General features: G+C 36.7%; 3 protein-coding genes and 1 non-coding gene across 4 annotated transcripts in view; all 4 read left to right on the top strand.

Annotated features, from left to right (window-relative positions):
* The window catches only part of LOC107683505 (coronin-1B-like), a 17335-nt gene extending 12341 nt beyond the window's left edge, over positions 1-4994 (top strand). The window contains exons 10-12 of the mRNA XM_016479558.1: positions 852-909; positions 2543-2851; positions 4129-4994. Coding sequence (XP_016335044.1) covers positions 852-909; positions 2543-2851; positions 4129-4251 — 490 coding nt within the window. The 3' untranslated portion in view covers positions 4252-4994. The remainder of the gene's footprint in view (positions 1-851; positions 910-2542; positions 2852-4128) is intronic.
* A 2367-nt stretch (positions 4995-7361) lies between these two features.
* LOC107683585 (prostatic spermine-binding protein-like) lies at positions 7362-9906 on the top strand. The gene is made up of 2 exons (XM_016479659.1): positions 7362-7432; positions 9150-9906. Exon 2 carries the CDS (start codon positions 9152-9154, stop codon positions 9758-9760), a length of 609 nt encoding a protein of 202 aa, XP_016335145.1. The 5' UTR covers positions 7362-7432; positions 9150-9151; the 3' UTR covers positions 9761-9906.
* Positions 9907-11348: 1442 nt separating this feature from the next.
* On the top strand, positions 11349-11420 carry trnaa-cgc (transfer RNA alanine (anticodon CGC)). Its single transcript has one exon. It is a non-coding gene; the product is annotated as a tRNA-Ala (tRNA).
* Positions 11421-11710: 290 nt separating this feature from the next.
* Positions 11711-17390, top strand: part of LOC107683563 (E3 ubiquitin-protein ligase DTX4-like) — a 22171-nt gene continuing 16491 nt past the window's right edge. Inside the window, exons 1-3 of the mRNA XM_016479638.1 lie at positions 11711-12013; positions 13180-13397; positions 15712-16690. Of these exons, the coding sequence (XP_016335124.1) occupies positions 13187-13397; positions 15712-16690 (1190 nt within the window). The 5' untranslated portion in view covers positions 11711-12013; positions 13180-13186. The remainder of the gene's footprint in view (positions 12014-13179; positions 13398-15711; positions 16691-17390) is intronic.

Genomic DNA, 17390 nt, shown 5'->3' with positions numbered 1-17390 from the left:
AAAAAAATTAAAAAAAAAAAAAAAAAAAAAAAAGAAAATGTCTTTCTTTCTTCCATGGAACACACCAAAAAAAAAAAAGAAGGAAGAATCATATGCAACATACATACAGTATATAACTATTTAAAAGTTGTTTTAAATATGATTTTTTGTCTTTGAAAAAGGCTCACCATGATTGCATTTTTTAAATCAAAGATACTGTAAAGCATTAATTCTCTGACATATTACAATTTAAATTGTAATTTACAGGTTTTTTTTATTTTAATATCCAAATAATTTTCAGCAACCATTACTCCAGTCTTTAGTGTCACATGATCCTTCAAAAATCATTTCAATATTTGTTGATTTAGTGCTCAATAATTTATTATTCATAATATAATATTATTATTATTAATATTAAGTTCAAAAGAACACCATCTATTTTAAATAAAAATTGAAATAACATTTTACTGTTATTTTTCGATCAAATGTATGCATGCTGCTCATTGAATAAAAATATAAATTTCTTTCATAAAAAACAAAAAGAAAAATCTTACAGACCCCATGCTTGTGAACAGTAGTGTATACTTCATGCAAATATTCTCTTCCATAAAACATAGGTATATATTGACAAGATGCTTTCAAGCTTCAAAAATGAACCATAAAAGTAGTTTATTCCACTCATGCAATATAATTCCAAATGTTTTGCTTTATGTGCAGTACAAACTGAAATAAGCATTATTCGCTAAAAAAACTTTCTTTCATTTTTATTGTTGAGCAAGAAGTCCTTATTAGTTCACACCTGCACTGATTCTTAAATGGCATCTCTTAAGTGCTTGCATTTATCTACATTATTCTTCATTTTATTCCATCAGGTTCTACAAACTGCATGAGAGGAAGGTTGAGCCCATATCTATGACTGTGCCGCGCAAGGTAAGTTCAGTCTGCATGTCAGAGCGACCACTCGTTCAGTTCTGAATTTTGTGTGTTAAGCAAGTAGGAAAGGAAAGTTACTAAGTAATGTCTGATTACTAATTGTTCCATCATTCCATTTCGGCATCTACAAGACCTTTGGTTCTGATAGAACAGTTGAATTTCTGTTTGAAATGCTGAGACAGGAAGTTCACTGAAAATGACCATACTCTAAATACTCTCTTACTTGGCTCTCCCCATGTTGTAAGGCAGCTATCAGCCATATCGACTCCAATTCGTTCCAAAACAAAACAATGGACAGACCCAAATATGCTGGCTGATATTTGAAAAATGTGTAATATTTATTTATGTCACTCATCACGGAAATTTACGAATGCTGCTGTCACATATTCATTGCCACAGAAAATGAATTTGCTCAGTTTGTAAAAATAAACAAAATGTCATACTTCCCACACTTCACGCTTTAATAATTCACTCAAAAATGAAAATTCTGTCATCATTTACTCATAAGAGAAAAAGTCATACGGCTTTGGAAGTGACATGAGGATGAGAAAATCATGACAGAATTTCCATTTTTGGGTGATCTGAAAGACTAAACAGAAATAAAATGGGAAACTTGCATGAATTTACTATAATTAGCATATTGCAAGTATTTTTTGTATTCTGGGTAATGCCGTACTGTTGTATTTTTGGAGTCTTTGTGAAAGAGGAAGTAAGAAAATGTTTTCAGCTGCCCCTTTGCAAACTACTCATTGGTATATAGACCTCAGTCAGGGAAGCACCATATTTAAGTTTTGACAGGAATGAAATCGAGGCTGTGAGGGACAGAAGTGCAGTGCATTCAATGGATTGTAATGTTGTTTAACAACATAGCGATTGTTCAGCTGACGAAACGTCTTTCTAAAAAAACTTTAAGTAGACAAAAACTCTGTAAAACAGTTTTGAAAGGTTTTAGTTTAGAGAAAATTACATGATCTAGGACTTTTATATAGTGCGTGCCACTGTAAGTCTGTCCCTCACAGCCCTGTTTTCATCCGGGTTAAATTCAATATGGCGTCTAACCTGATTAAAGGGTTAGTTCACCCAAAAATGAAAATTCTGTCATTAATTACTCACCCTCGTGTTGTTCCAAACCCGTAAGACCTTCGTTCATCTTCAGAACACAATTTAAGATATTTTTGATGAAATCTGAGGGCTCTCTGACCCTCCCATAGACAGCAAGGTAACTACCACGTTCAAGGTCCAGAAAAGTACCAAGATGATCGACAAAGTAGTCCGTGTGACATCAGTGGTTCAACTGTAAAGTTACGAAGCTGCGAGAATACTTATTTGCGCAAAGAAAACAAAAATAACGACTTTATTCCACATTTTCGTCTCTACTGCGTCACTTTGGACGCGCGTTCACGGCAGTACCATGACACGAGCGTGTGGCTGCGCCGGCAAAGAAGTATTCTCGTAGCTGTTTTTTTTTTTGTGTTCCGAAGATGAACGAAGGTCTTACGGGTTTCGAACAACATGAGGGTGAGTAATTAATGACAGAATTTTCATTTTTGGGTGAACTAACCCTTTAAGGTCTATTTACCAAACTACATCCTCTGTCTAAATGAGTATTTTTTTCTCCACCCACAATCAGTCCGACCTGTTTCAAGGGGATCTGTACCCAGATACGGCGGGATTAGAACCCGCTCTACTGGCAGAAGATTGGATAGCAGGACAGGACGCTCCTTCAATCCTTGTTTCCCTGAGTGGAGGCTACACGGCCCCTCCATCCAAATGTGGCACGCTCCGGGGTCGACCCAAACTGCTCTCTCAGACCAACACTAGTCCCACCAGCACCACTGCGCCAGCAAACCCTATGGCGGTTGAGATGGAGAGCGAGGGGTTGGGCCATGGACAAGGAAGAAGGGATGTAGATGGAGGCACAGAGAGAGTAAAGAAAGAGGTGAATGACAAGTTTAGACATATTTTGTAGCATAGATAGATAGATAGATAGATATACATTTTAAATTATATTAAAATAGAATTAGAACTGTTTTCATGGTAGTGTGTATGTAAATTTACACACTACCATGAAAACAATAATTTTCTGACTATTTCTATTTTAATATATTTTAAAATGTCGTTTATTTATGTGATGGCAAAGCTGTCTTTACTGTCACTGTTATATAGATATAAAAACAGTATTGCGAGATATAAGCTTGCGGTTCTGAGAAAAAAAACAGAATTGTGGGATATAAACCTATAATTCTTAAAATTCAGAGTTTATATCTCACAGTTCTGAGTTTATATCTTGCATTTCTGTTTTTTTGCCGTGGAATGTAAAATAAAGGTAATTGCGACTATTCATCTCAACATTTTGACTTTTCGTCTCAGAATTGCAAGTTTATAAACATGCAATTGCGAGTTAATTTTTTTTAACTCGCAATTAAAAAAATTCTCTTTTTTCAGAATTGCTAGTTTATATCTTGTAATTCTCAGTTCATGTCTCATAGTTCTAAAAGAGGAAGAAATGTGAGATACGAACTCAGAATTGTGAAAAAAGCTAGACTTGTGAGATAAAAGGTCGAAGATACTTTTATTTTGTGGTAGAAATGCGATTTCATACTTTTGAGCAATTGAATTGATGAATAAAAGTGTTAATTTCTTATATTAGATCTTAATTTTTATATTTTAGTGCTGGGCAACAATTAATTGCGATGAATCGCATCCAAAATAAAAGGTTTTTTGTACATAATATATGTGTGTGTACTGTGTATATTTATTAGTCACTAAAATTATGTGTTTGTGGGCGGGGTCAAGTTGTTCGATGTAGAACATTGGCGGGAATTATGCAAATATCTTACCCTATGACGTGTAGCCTTCACAGAAGTGAGATTCGAATTACTAACGACTCGTTTAGGCTGTAGAGAGTCGATTCTTTATTTTGGGAGACAATAACTTTATTTATCGTGCACTTTCGGAATTACACACTGCATGAAAGACAATATTGGAAATGGCATAATAGGGGCACTTTAAGAAAAATGTTATGTTTATATATTAAATATATTTATATATAATATTAATCATTAATTATATGATTAATCATTGCCCAGCACTATATTAAATATATTATTTATATGCCTCAAGTTTTGACTTGATACTTGCCTGTTTATTTTAAAGCCTAAATGTGAATTTTTATGCCCAAATGTGAAAGCTCAAATGTTTTTCTTTCTTGCACAGGAGGACCAAGTTTCTGATATCCTGACAGAGATTCGGGCATTGCGTGCTCTGGTTCTGGCTCAGGGTCACAGGATCGACGTCCTGGAAAGGCAGCTCGCCCGTATTGAGGATGGAGAAGTGTGAAGGAAACTACAAACATATCACAACACATAGCCTTACCCAGATTCAGAAAGCTTCACTGAAGGGTTATGGGAAATGTAGTTCCATTACTGTGGCGCAGAGATACAAAGACATAATTGAGCTTTGAGTTTTGAGCTTTATCGGTACACTTTGGGTTTTAATGCACTGATATTAATATTCTAAATGCTGCTCATTTTGTGCTTTTAATAGGGCTGTTACATCAGGTACTTACTACTGCTAACTACAAACTTTGAAGTCTGAATTTGGTTGGGTCAATAATTTGCATAATCATGCAAACTTTAAATGAAAAGCAGACTTGATAATCTCTTGTAGCCTAGCCTCAGCATTTAGAAATGCTTCTACTTAATGAAAGTAGTTTGAATCTTGAAACCTTCAGGAAATGTAATAATCCAACATGCTGAACTGATTGCTTTCTTTCACTAAAGTTCGATGGTGTTAATCAACATGCGTACATTGACCAGCACTGTTCTTGGGTTTAGCTGCCCTCAACAGCTCCTCTCTTCCATTTGTATGTCTTAACACTCGTAGCATTGATTTTGGATGTTGTTAAAGTTTAATTATGTGGATATGTGAGTAGCATGTTATAGTAACTGTACTTGGTGTTGAAGGAATTTGTGAGCTTTCAATATAATGAAGAAACTTTAGAGCAAGAGTTTCCGAAATGAAATGCTGGTCTTATAGGAAGAAAAATGTCCAGGTCAAATTTCACCCAAAAGCCAAAAGTATAATAAAGTATAATTAGTATAATTAAATGTAATGATTTTTATTTGACATTTTCACCACTGATTTAAGTATATTCTGGATATTGTAATTATAATTTTGTTCATTCATATTTTTCAGAATTAATCAATTTTGGTTATATTCCTTATAATCTTTTTACCATATTGCAGTAAAAAAAAATTATTTTGCATTTTATTTTATTTTTTACATTTAAACCAGAGTAAATTTAAGGCAGTACAACAAATACTACTATGATATATTATTGAGTTTTACAATATGGTAATCCAAAATATGCCTTATTGTCTTGAAAATGAGAAAAATATATATTTTCTTTTTTTTAAACCATAATTATCATTATATATATCATTCCTTTGATTTGGGGTGACCTGGACATGTTTTTGGCAGGTTTGTTTGAGATTCATTCTGTACCTCTCGATAAATAATTGTGCTTCATTCCTGTTTGATTGAATCTGAAAAATAGTAGTAGAATGATGTGATGTTGATAGGTTTAGATGGTGTTGTTTTTGTATTTTTTTTTTAGTCTTTAATCATGGGCACTACAATCAGGGATGACTCAAACCGAGGGTCGACTCATCCTCCTCTGTGAATGATTTTGTTTAAGTCTAGCTTTATCAGCTGTATATGTTGTAAATTATCTAAGCATCCATTTACTTAAAACTTAAGTGCTAACTGAATCTGTTCTTTTTAATAAACAACATTCACCCATTTCTACTGTATATAAGTTGGTTTGATTATTCATCGCATTAACAAGCACTTACAAATTTTACCATCAGGCCTGTGGTTGAGGTCAAAACGAAATGTTTAGTGCTAATTTTAGAAGTGAAAGGCTACTTACTACCTTAGTGCTAGACAGGAATATCTACTGTAAATGTGCACATTTCCTGGCTAATTTGGAAACTAAGTAGTAGTTAAAGGGATAGTTCACCCAAAAATTGAAATTCTGTCATTAATTACTCACCCTCATGTCGTTCCAAACCCGTAAGACCTTCGTTCATCTTCGGAACACAAATTAAGATATTTTTGATGGAATCTGAGAGCTCTCTGACCCTCCCATAGACAGCAAGGGTACTACCACGATCAACGTCCAGAAACGTAGCAAGGACATCGTTAAAATAATCCATGTGACATCAGGGGTTCAACCATAATATTGGTGCCATTTTGGAGAATATCCACTGAATGCAAACAGCGTATGTTGTTCTGTGTCAGCTGCACCACGCAGATACGTTTTCTACATTGTTTGTACTTGATTTGAACGAAAACAACGTATCCGTGTGGTGCGGCTGACACAGAACAACATACGCTGTTTGCGTTCAGTGGATACTCTCCAAAATGGCGCTAGGGTGACGCTGAGGAGACGAATTGTTGAATAAAGTCTTTTTTTTTTTTCTTTTGGGCACAAAGAGTATTCTCATAGCTTCGTAATATTACGGTTGAACCCCTGATGTCACATGGATTATTTTATATCACCTTGCTATGTTTCTGGACCTTGATCGTGTAAGGATCCTTGCTGTCTAGGTTAACCAAGGCTGATCTAAATTCTAAAACTAAAATGGAATGTGCAGTGACATTAAAAACTAATTTGAGGAATACTTGACCAGCTATGATTGAGAAAAATATTTTTCTCGAACCAAATTTGACCTGCATCTCGACTCCGCGGCCCTTCTCACATATAACTGTAACTTGAGGCGAGAGCATGTCCAAATGGTATTTTTAAAAACATGAAGGGCTAATATCAAAGATTATGTCACGATATGATTGCAGCTTTGGAGGTGTTGTTGTGTAACAAACAGACATCGTCTGTATCAAGGCTTTTGTTACATTGCGCATTGCTTCTCTGCACTGCACAAGCAGTGAGGCATACTTGTTTTCATGGTTCATAGCATCTTTAAACTCGACATTTACAACAGGATGTGGTCTGAGAGAGACTCGTGCTTCATCGCTCAAACTCTAGCTAAAGGAAACTATGTTCCACTCAACTCTTCCTGTGCGGACTCCATATACCAGATATCTTTGAACATGCTTTCTTTTGAAATATTTGTGTTTAACTATAAAATGTGCATATTTAGTCAGTTAGGTTTTTAGATCAGATGATCATTCTGAAGTTCAAGCCAGATGTATTATTTTTACATTCATATGCATATTTCATTATTAGCCTACATTTACCTCAAAATTACCCACTAAACTAAATTTGAGTAACCGTTAAATAAGTCAATTAATTAAAAAAAGAATGAAACAAAATAATAAACAGATATTGAAAAATGGGTTTAAAATGTATATTTTACATCAAAATCAAAGTTGTCATCACCCACACCCTAATGGCAAGTGGCCTCTCTCTCTCTCTCTCTCTTATATGATCATGACAGATTTGAATGTTCTATTTTATGCTCTCGTGGGCTATGGGTTTAAGGGCAGTTGAATAAAGGTGAGTTATTATGACTAGATTTGTAATGTGTTTTCTCATTTGTGCTATAATTTCGATTTGTATTGCCATGTGGTGCGTATGATTTTATTGACACTATTTATGAGCAACATTTCTAAAATCTATATACAGACATGCTCATAAAAGACAATCACAGAGAATCTGCTGTTCAACATTACTGTTCTATTTTCACTTGCGACCTAAACAAATTGTATTTTAGAAGCATATTATGCATGGGGTTTAGGGAAACATGTAATGCAGGTTGTTTTAAACACAACAATTAATTACTTAATTTTCCCTTCTTTGGGTATTTGTCATTTGATCCAATCTGGCACACGATTTTGGCAGTGAGACACATTTGCCCGTGCAAGACAATTGCTGTGATCCAATTGAGCACATGCACAGCTCCATTAGCAAAACTTGTGAATAGCTGTTAAGTGGATTGAAGCTCATTTATTTAGACATTAACAGGCAGTGTTAGGGTGTATAAAAGGTGTCATAGAGAAGTGCATTGCAAAAGTAATGCAAGCATGCTTACTTCCGTGCTACTGCACTTCTGAGGCTTTACTATCAAACAGTGTATGGCGGGAGCTGCTGTTCGTGTGGGCAAATAAGCCACAGGTTATTACAGTCTATGAAACATGTTGCATGTTGCTGAATACCCACACTCTCAGAAAATTAGGTACAAAGCTGTCCAGGGCGGTGCCCGAGGTACAAAAGCTAAAAAGTACCTCTTTGTACTTTATTTACCCCTAAATGGTACATATAAGTACCTTAAAGGTACATATTAGTACTTTAAAAGTGCATAGTGGTACTTTAAAAGTATGTATGTACTGAAGTACAGTAACGAAGTAAAACTACTCCGTTACTGTCCACCACTGTGTATTAGTACCCAAAGTATACAAAATGGGTACCGTCTTAGTGACAGTTTTGTACCTTTTTTTTCTGAGTGCAGCCAAAGCTCAAACACCAGGGTTATTATAGTTTAAAACTAAAAACATTTAAAAATTTTTTACTTGAAATAAAATAAATGTTACTCTAACTAAAGTTAATTATATAAAATAAATATACTTATTTTATTTCAACTAGTTGCCAGAGCAACATTTCTCATTCTATTTTCATTTTCAGTTTAACAATGTACTAAAATAATGAAAACTAAAAATGAAACAAAAATGAATAAAAACTATATGGACTGAAATGACAAAAACACGCAACAAATTTGCTTAAAAACTTAATAAAATGAAAATGGAAATGGAAAATACAAAAATAAAAACTTATCTAAAATATTTATAAATATAATAGTATATTGATACTAAAATAACACCGATGAAGACACTGTGCATTGCTATGTATTCTTGTACACTGCAAAAATTGGTGTAGAAACCATTTTCGCTCAAAAATTGCTAGTAAATTTCAGAAATAGTTGCAAAGAAATGCAAGTGACTCATTAAATTTGAAAAATTGAAGTAGAAAGAATTAAATAGTATTTTCTTGCCAAACTTATTCCAATAATCTTTATTTTCAACTTCAAAAAAGCATTTTTACAGTGTACTGAGTCCAGAAATGTGGTTTTTACTTGTATATTGTATTGAAATTCAAGTATAATTTGAATAAATGTATTATTTGGATTTTTAAAAACATATTTAATTAAATGCATCATTTGGAATTTGATAAATGTGTCATTTGATTCAATTATTGCATTAATTGTCCGTCTCTTTAGTCATGGCACCAGACACGAGTAATAATGGAGACAATACCCCAGCTGTCATCGCCCTCCTCTTCATATGGATCATACTTGTTTTGGCTCTTTTGTACTTTTATAAAAAACTTAACGCGGACACAAATGGACAGTACACCGTCCAGCGCATAGTCTTCGCCCCTGGCGGCCTACGGGATCGATTGAGACAAGGAGTCGGGGTTGTGGAAAACAGACTTGGTGTCCGCATTTGGCCTCAACAGCGTGATGACGAGGAGAACATAGGAGGTCATGACGAAGAGGATGAGGAGGGTGAAGGACAGGACAAACAGAATGACAGTTACACAGAGGAGGGAGAGCAACAGGAACATGACGACGACAGGGATGATTCTTCAGATGACTATTCCAGCGTTGACCTGAGGGAGAGGGCAAAGATGCAGATGGAAAAGATAGAAGAGAAGGATCAAGCTGAGGAAGACGAGGAGGAGGCAGCAGCAGCGGCAGGAGAGGAGGATAGAAGTGAAGAAGTGAAGAATGCAGAGAAAGTGGAATTGCTTGTAGATCTGAAGCCGTTTAGAGGTAGTGCAATTTGGTCTGAGGAGAAGAACGATGAAAATGACTTGACTGCTTTGTGAAAAGCACAGAGACATTGCTTTTGAATTTAATAGGTGGGAAATAAGGTGGCTTGGCCCAGTGGGCGGCACAAATTTTTTTGTTATAACTATGAGTCAGTTCAACCCTTTAAAAGCCTGCCATATGATTTTTTTTTTTAATGTAAATATTTTTGGACCTTTAGACAAGCTATTTCAAACACATTTTTAAAAAAGTTTTGTTGTTGTTGTTGAGTATCATATTTGATACATCAAACATTGGCTGATATTTATATGGAAAAAGTATAGCGTGTAATGTAAATCAATGAGATGTTTCTAATAGTATATAAGACTACTTACATAAAATGCATGTAAATGTCAGTTGTCACTCATAGTAAGATGCATTTAAATGCTTAGTTTTATTATCCAACCTCTATAGTTTTGTATTTTGGGGGGCAAAACATATAATGTAATGCAATATAATGATGATTGAGATATGTACAAATAAACATTCCTCGAACGATTGTTTTATCATATTAGATATTCACATTTTAAAATGATCTTTCTAAAAAATGATGTATGAATAATCAAGAAAACATACGCTGATTTAGTCCAGTAAGTGTTCATCTTGAAATAGCCTATTACTATTCTTACGTTTCAAAAATTTCACAGTAAAAAGACATGTATCAACACTGAATGGGGGTGTTTTTTACAATAAAGGACTTTTATTTGCTAAAGAATCTATAAACTATCATTCAGATGACAGAAGGCATATAGTAGATTGTGTGCAACAGGTTCTTAAGCTTAATGTTGGTCATGTTGATAATTTAAGGAGATTTGCACTTCAAATATGAAACAGCAGGCCTTATAGTGTTAACTTTAAAAGCCAGTAAAACGGTTCCACAACATTTTCTGTAAATAGTTGTTAGTTTTATCCACTTCCTGTTGTTGTTTTTTCCAAATGCAAATGCTGACTGTGTGAAAATACATTGTGAAACTTGTTAACATTTGTGAGATGTAAATATTTTTCTATTAAAAAAATATTTTCATGTCAATACAGTTATTGTCAAAATTGTTTCGTGTTTTAATATGACCTCACTGTAACCACTAATGTGTGATTCTCACAAAACCCATCAAGAACACGTGTAGCGCATATCAAATCATGAGAAATCATATTTTGTTTCAAGAAAATTAAGCCATTAAAATGTCCATTGTGATGAATGTGACTGATTTGCCCTGATATAGCATTAGGGCATCCAACCAGCCATTTTGAGGCTACAACCCATGAACCACATCTCTTATCGTTTTTTGGTCATTTTAAACAGGGGTTACGATGATAAAGAATGCATATTTGCTAATTGTGTGAAATAAGACGATGTCGGCTTTTTAAAGTCATAAATTGAGATGATACTTGAATTATGCCATTTAACTTATAAAGTACAATCACACACTCATAGTCCTGGGAATATTTCTTTAGTAATGAAATGAAAATAATGAATTCAATTTCCCATTGGCTACATCAGAGGAGCTCAAGCTCCACCATATAATACATACCCATATACTACATATAGATATCAATAGGTTATTTCACGTTTTATAACTATAGCCACGATTTCCGCGAGGAGAAAACCGAGGGGATGTAGCTCAGTGGTAGAGCGCATGCTTCGCATGTATGAGGTCCCGGGTTCAATCCCCGGCATCTCCACTTTCCTTTTCTTTCAAGAAGACAATAGCGGAGTCGTAAAAACGCGAAACACTAACACAAATTTCACTTTAATCTCATTTTATGCGATGACAATCGCTAAATTTACAGATTTGATATCTGTAGAAAAACATCGACTGCACGTACGTTTGGTAAAATTTGGGGAGGAGATACTTGAGTCGGAAGTTGCACTCCTGCGCTGACCATTGGTCGGTTAAACGCCAGTGGGCGTCAACATCGCCACGCCATTGGTCAGTTCAGCCCCAATGGGCGTGACCACAGGCAGACGCACGCACGCAAACAATCGAAGAATCCTGCACATTCCTTACTGGAATAAGAATAAGATTTAAATGTCTTTACATGGCAGTAGGTAAACGAGTCATGTCGTTAAGGAGATCTTTAACTGCGCGTTGCGTCGACTATGCGTTTTACAGCAAAATAATGCAATAATTCGATTAGCATTTAATCTGGGACTAACGTTATTGTTATATCGCACGGATACTTTTTTGCTCAAATTAAGATGGATTCGCCCAAGGAATTACCTCCTTCTTCAACGATCTGAATGCAAACGAGTAAACACGAACGATCTCTTATTGGTGAGTGCTTGCATGTCTTAATTCGTCGCATTTGGGAGAAAACGGGCCTTTTGCTTTGCACTGTGCTTGCATCGTGCACGTTCTGTTAGAAAATATGGGTTGTGAACAGGTTTTAATTGACAGATAAAACAAGTAACCCCATCACAAAATGAAAGGCTACTATTTTATATATTTTAAGAGAGGGAATATTAATGATGGCGAACAGATTTAAAGATCCTCTTTGCCGATTCCTGTATCGAAGTGGTAATTTTTAAGGATGCAATGGAAGAAAATGCCTTACTAAAATGGCTTGCATGTAACAACATTCTGTGGCAAGCTGTATTATCATTTAACGTCTCTTGTCTTTTATATTACTAATACTTAATTTTATTATTAGTAAGTACCTATTTCAACCGTAACTGTTTCTTTTTCACTATTACTAGTACTTCATGTGTTATTGGTCAATATTCTACAAGTGAAAAGTAACGTCTGCTTGTAACAAATTGCATATTTTTGCTATTGAATTCTACAGGTATCTGTGGATCATATATTAATTATTTACTATTCACTCATTGGTTCTTATTCCAGTTGTTGCTAGGACCTGTTACAGGTTTTTCTTTTCTCCTGGCAGCTAAATAGACATGAACACCTGCTTATTACACACCAAATTAGAGTGTATTCCAATGGTTGCTTGTAACATTTTAAACTTACTATTAAAGTCAATACATATGACCAGTAAAAAGCAAAACAGTGACTAGTGAGGTGGAAATATATTTCTATTATCAGCTTAAATATATACTAGGTACCAGTGTCTAATATAATTACATACTAGTAAAGCTGCAATAGGCAATGATACTAGTACTAGGTAGTAATGATAGTAACAAGAAGGAACGAAATACGTAATATACATGTTATTAGTGAAAATGACATGTGTACCAGTCATCTTTTGTTTACTGATTGAAAAACATGCACCAGAAACAGAATATATAGTAGTTCGTTTAGAGGAATAAATGTTAAAATGGCTTGCCACAGCGTGCTGCATAACATTCCCTTTGTGGTCAGATGCATCGCTTGCTTATAAACGCACCTGTGCCGTACACGGGAATTAGTCGCTGCAAAATAATGAACTGAGTCAAGACGCTATCAGATGTCATTATTGTGGACGTGATTTCATTTTCCTCGCGTAGGTATGAGATGTTGTTAGCCTCGGCCGTGGTCGTCTGGGAATGGCTGAACGAGCACGGGCGCTGGCGACCCTACAGCCCGGCGGTGTCCCATCACATCGAGGCGGTGATCCGCAGCGACCCTCGCGGCGCCGGGAGCGTGGTGCTGGGCCAGGTCGACTCGCGTCTGTCGCCGTACATCATTGACCTGCAGTCTATGCACCAGTTTCGGCAAGATACCGGTGAGAGGGAACGATATACTACCTGATTTTATCATGCATCTTCTAGCACATCCATTGTATTTTATTAATATGGTTCCTTTACTCTGAGATCAATCAAATGCTCTAATAATCTCAGCTCTGTATTGTGATGGCTTGAAGGCAAACGTCTGCAGATGTTCTGGAAGCTCAGTGTGCTATGAAAATGTTTGGGCTGGGCCTCAAAACCTTCATTTCAGCAACAGCCTCTTCATTTTTTCAAGTCAGATCACTGATATCAGTTTTCAGCTTCATGTTTGTAATTCACACTTGTTTATGTGTCATTCCGTGTAGAGTTCAATTGGCTCTGCCATGAACTCTTAATGATTTTTGTCAATGCACACGAGTGCTCTGCTGGCGAGAAGGAACGATTTGAACCTATAAGGGGCAACGTGAAGCCGAAACAAAGGGGTGGATTGTTGCCTGTCAGAATTTTGGGAGTCTCCATCACCCATGCTGACAAAGCCCATTGTGCAGGACTGACTAGACTTCATGGGAAGATGGAGGAATGGAGAGAATAGGGTCGGCGAAAGGTAGCGGCCCATCGCTCCAAAAACACGAGGGAGGAGGAGATGGATAAATGAATGGTAGTTGAGCGAGGACATGAAGGGGGGTCGGATGGATAACCTTTGTGTTGTTGGACTGTCAAATTTTGAGACTAATTGGACTGTAGCACAGTTCTCTTGTACTTTGGAATCTGGAACAGACATAACAAGGCTTTATTTGTTTTTAGTATGTGTGAAATATATTCTAGAGGTTTGCTTTGGAAAGACTTAACAAAAGTTATCTTGTGCTGTCGGTGTATTGTCACAGCTGTCGCTCAACTGTTGTAACATCCTTGACATTTTAATATGCGTATCTTTGCATTTGGCATTGTTAAAGACTCATTTGGCTGAAAACCCGAAACTGAAAATAAAGTTTCGATAATTCGGTTTGGGTAACTTGGTAATTGAACTCTGTTCAGGGTGTTGTGTTCTTAGATGATAAATTAAAGCAGGTGTAGTAAAGTTCTTCTGCAACGAGCCACAAGCTTCTGCAACAAGCTTGATATCACAGCCTAAAATATTACATGTAATGAATTGCTATTCTAGCATCGTTTTCAGTCTCTATTAACTATGTCCACACGGCTGACATGTTTACAAGTTTGTTTCTTTTTTACAATGTGTGCACAAAAAAAAAAAAAAGACACTGACACAGTCAAAATGCATCGGAGAAGCTTTAATTAAACGGCACTGTTTTTGTCAATGATTTCAAGAATTATTTATTTATTTTAGGACTGTCAAACAATTAATAGTGATTAATCGCATCCAAAATAAAAGTTTGTGTTTACATAATATATGTGTGTGTACTTTGTATATTTATTTGTAAAAAGTATAAATGTATGTGTGTGTATGTATTTATATACACATAATAAATATACACAATACACATATATTATGTAAACAAACTTTAATTTTGGATGTGATTAATCATTTGACAGCCCCTTGTATGTATTGATTGATTGAGGATATTTGGCAGAATATTTTTGGTTGCTGAAATTTTGGTGTACTAAAATACATCTAATGTTTGCATTCTTGCTCTCCAAGGTGGATCAATTAATAAAGGTGACTTATCTTATACACGCATATACAATTTAATAATACACTCCCATTGGGGGGGGGGGGTTTGTTGTGATACTTCCATTCATCTTCAGAACACAAATATATTTTTAATATTTTGTCATCATCTTTGCCCACACAGCCAAGATATTCATGCATTAAAAGTACAAGAAGACATTGTAAAAGGAATCCATATGAATCAAGTTAATCAATTTAATCCAAGTCTTCTAAAGAGAGAAAAATGCTTTATATTATGAACAGATTTAATTTAGGATATTCATATACACTGAAAACAGTTTGGTGGTGCAACAATTTTCACAGAAGTTGCTAGTCAATTTCACAAATAATTACAAACAGTATTACAGTATTTAATTGTGACGTATACTTCAACAATAATGTTTTTATTTATAGCTTCAAAAATCATTGTGTATAAACACTGCTCAATGGATATACATAGAGATTAAAATATAAACATCAAATTATAATGTAAGTTCATAATAAAATAGATATAGATCATTTGTGTTCCAAAGATAGTAGTATTATGGGTTTGATACAAAACGAGGGTGCCTGGATGATGACAGAATTAAAATTTTTAGGTGAACCAATCCTTTTACCTTCATGTCAAAATTCCTGTTTCAAGGAAATACATTAAGACAGGAATAGAAACTGTACTCATCACTCATCTCTGCTCTTCCTTACAGGTACGCTAAGACCCGTGCGGCGAAGCTTCTACGACCCGCGGTCGGCTCCGGGTCAGGGATGTGTGTGGGAATGGGAGAACGACTCGGGCTCATGGACGCCGTACGACACCGAGGTCAGCATCGCCATCCAGGTGGCTCGGGACCGGCAGCAGCCCTGGCTGGACTTAACGCCACTGGGCTTCTGCTACCTTATAGACCTGCAGAGTATGACACAGATCAACGGACAGACGCAGCGGCGCCGGCGCATCCAGAGGCGCTCAGACCTGGCCTACCCGCTCGTCTCCGGCCCGCTGCCTAAACCGCACGCGTGGTCATCCGCTGGAAGCGGTGGACTCCTGGGGGTGGGTGTTTCGGGGGTCAGCGGAGGGAATGGCAGTGCCTATCCCAGTGGAGCTCTCCCAGCTTCTGCTATTACTTCACTGGGTCAACCGTGTTCCTGCCAACAGTGTATGCTAGTCTTAGGCATCAAGACCCCTAGCATGGCACAAACTCTCGGGCGGAAGCCCCCGCCCTTACCCAAGCCGCCGAGCCCAAAAGCGTCATCAAGAGGACACTCGTACTCCCTTACCCTGCCTCACCCTCCATCCCTGTCCCGAGTCCTCTCGCCACATAGGAACTCGACCTCGGGTGCTAGCGGAGGCTTTGGACACTCCCTCTCCCTGCTGGGCTCAGCCACTGCCGCCATGTCGATATCCTCCAACCGTCCTCCTCCACCTGCTGTGCCGCCACCCCCGCCGCCTTCCACCACACCCCACATGACCTCGGCGCCCAACCCTACTGCACCTACACCCTCCAATGCCCTTATATCTACAGCGACCACCTGCGCTCCCACGCCCTCTGCTCGTGTTCTGGGTCCCGTGTCGACGGCTTCAGCCGCTTGTGCCGCTCCAGTGCCACCTCGCAGCAGTCTGGCTGGCCTTAGCCGCCCCGCCCTGCAGAGAATCGCCATGGCACAGTCACGGGCACTCATTGCATCAGGGTAAGTCATCACGACTGGAGCTGTCTGTGATTGTAAATGAAATGATACTTTGCTTTTCTAGGGATCATGGCCGTTTCTAGGTGGTAACCTTAACCGTGACAGCTGCGATTGTGAATCTCATGAGCGTTTCACAGAATGAGGTTTACTATTTTCCAATGATGTACACTAGCCTTCAAAAGTCTGGGGTCAGCAAGATTTTTTTTATTCACTCTTATTAAGCAAGGACTCATCAAACTGATCAAAAATGACAGTAAAGACTGTTAGAGTGTTACGGAAGATTTCGATTTCAAGTAAACGTTGCTCTTTTCAACTTTCTACTCTTCAAAGAGTCCTGAAAAAAATGTATTTCCACAAAAATAATAAGCAGCACAACTGTTTTCAACGTTTATAATAACAAGAAATGTTTCTTGAGCATCAAATCAGCATATTAGAATGATTTCTGAAGGATCATGTGACACTAAAGACTGAAGTAATGGTGCTGAAAATTCAGCTTTGCATCACAGGAATAAATTTAAAATCTATTAAAATAGAAAACTAGTATTTTAAATAGTAATATTTGTTTGAGTTTTTTAAGATTTATTTTTGGCATATTGCCTTTATTAAAGGGGTCATATGATGCTGCTAAAAAGAACATTATTTTGTGTATTTGGTGTAATGAAATTTGTTTATGCGGTTTAAGGTTAAAAAAACACATTATTTT

This window comes from Sinocyclocheilus anshuiensis, unplaced genomic scaffold (genome assembly GCF_001515605.1).
Source record: "Sinocyclocheilus anshuiensis isolate Anshui unplaced genomic scaffold, SAMN03320099.WGS_v1.1 scaffold874, whole genome shotgun sequence".
Taxonomy (NCBI): domain Eukaryota; kingdom Metazoa; phylum Chordata; class Actinopteri; order Cypriniformes; family Cyprinidae; genus Sinocyclocheilus; species Sinocyclocheilus anshuiensis.
This window is presented reverse-complemented; position numbering and strand designations above follow the sequence as displayed.

Coding starts and splice junctions, on each gene's coding strand:
- LOC107683585 (XM_016479659.1), top strand. CDS start 9,152: ATGGCACCAGACACGAGTAATAATGGAGACAATACCCCAGCTGTCATC.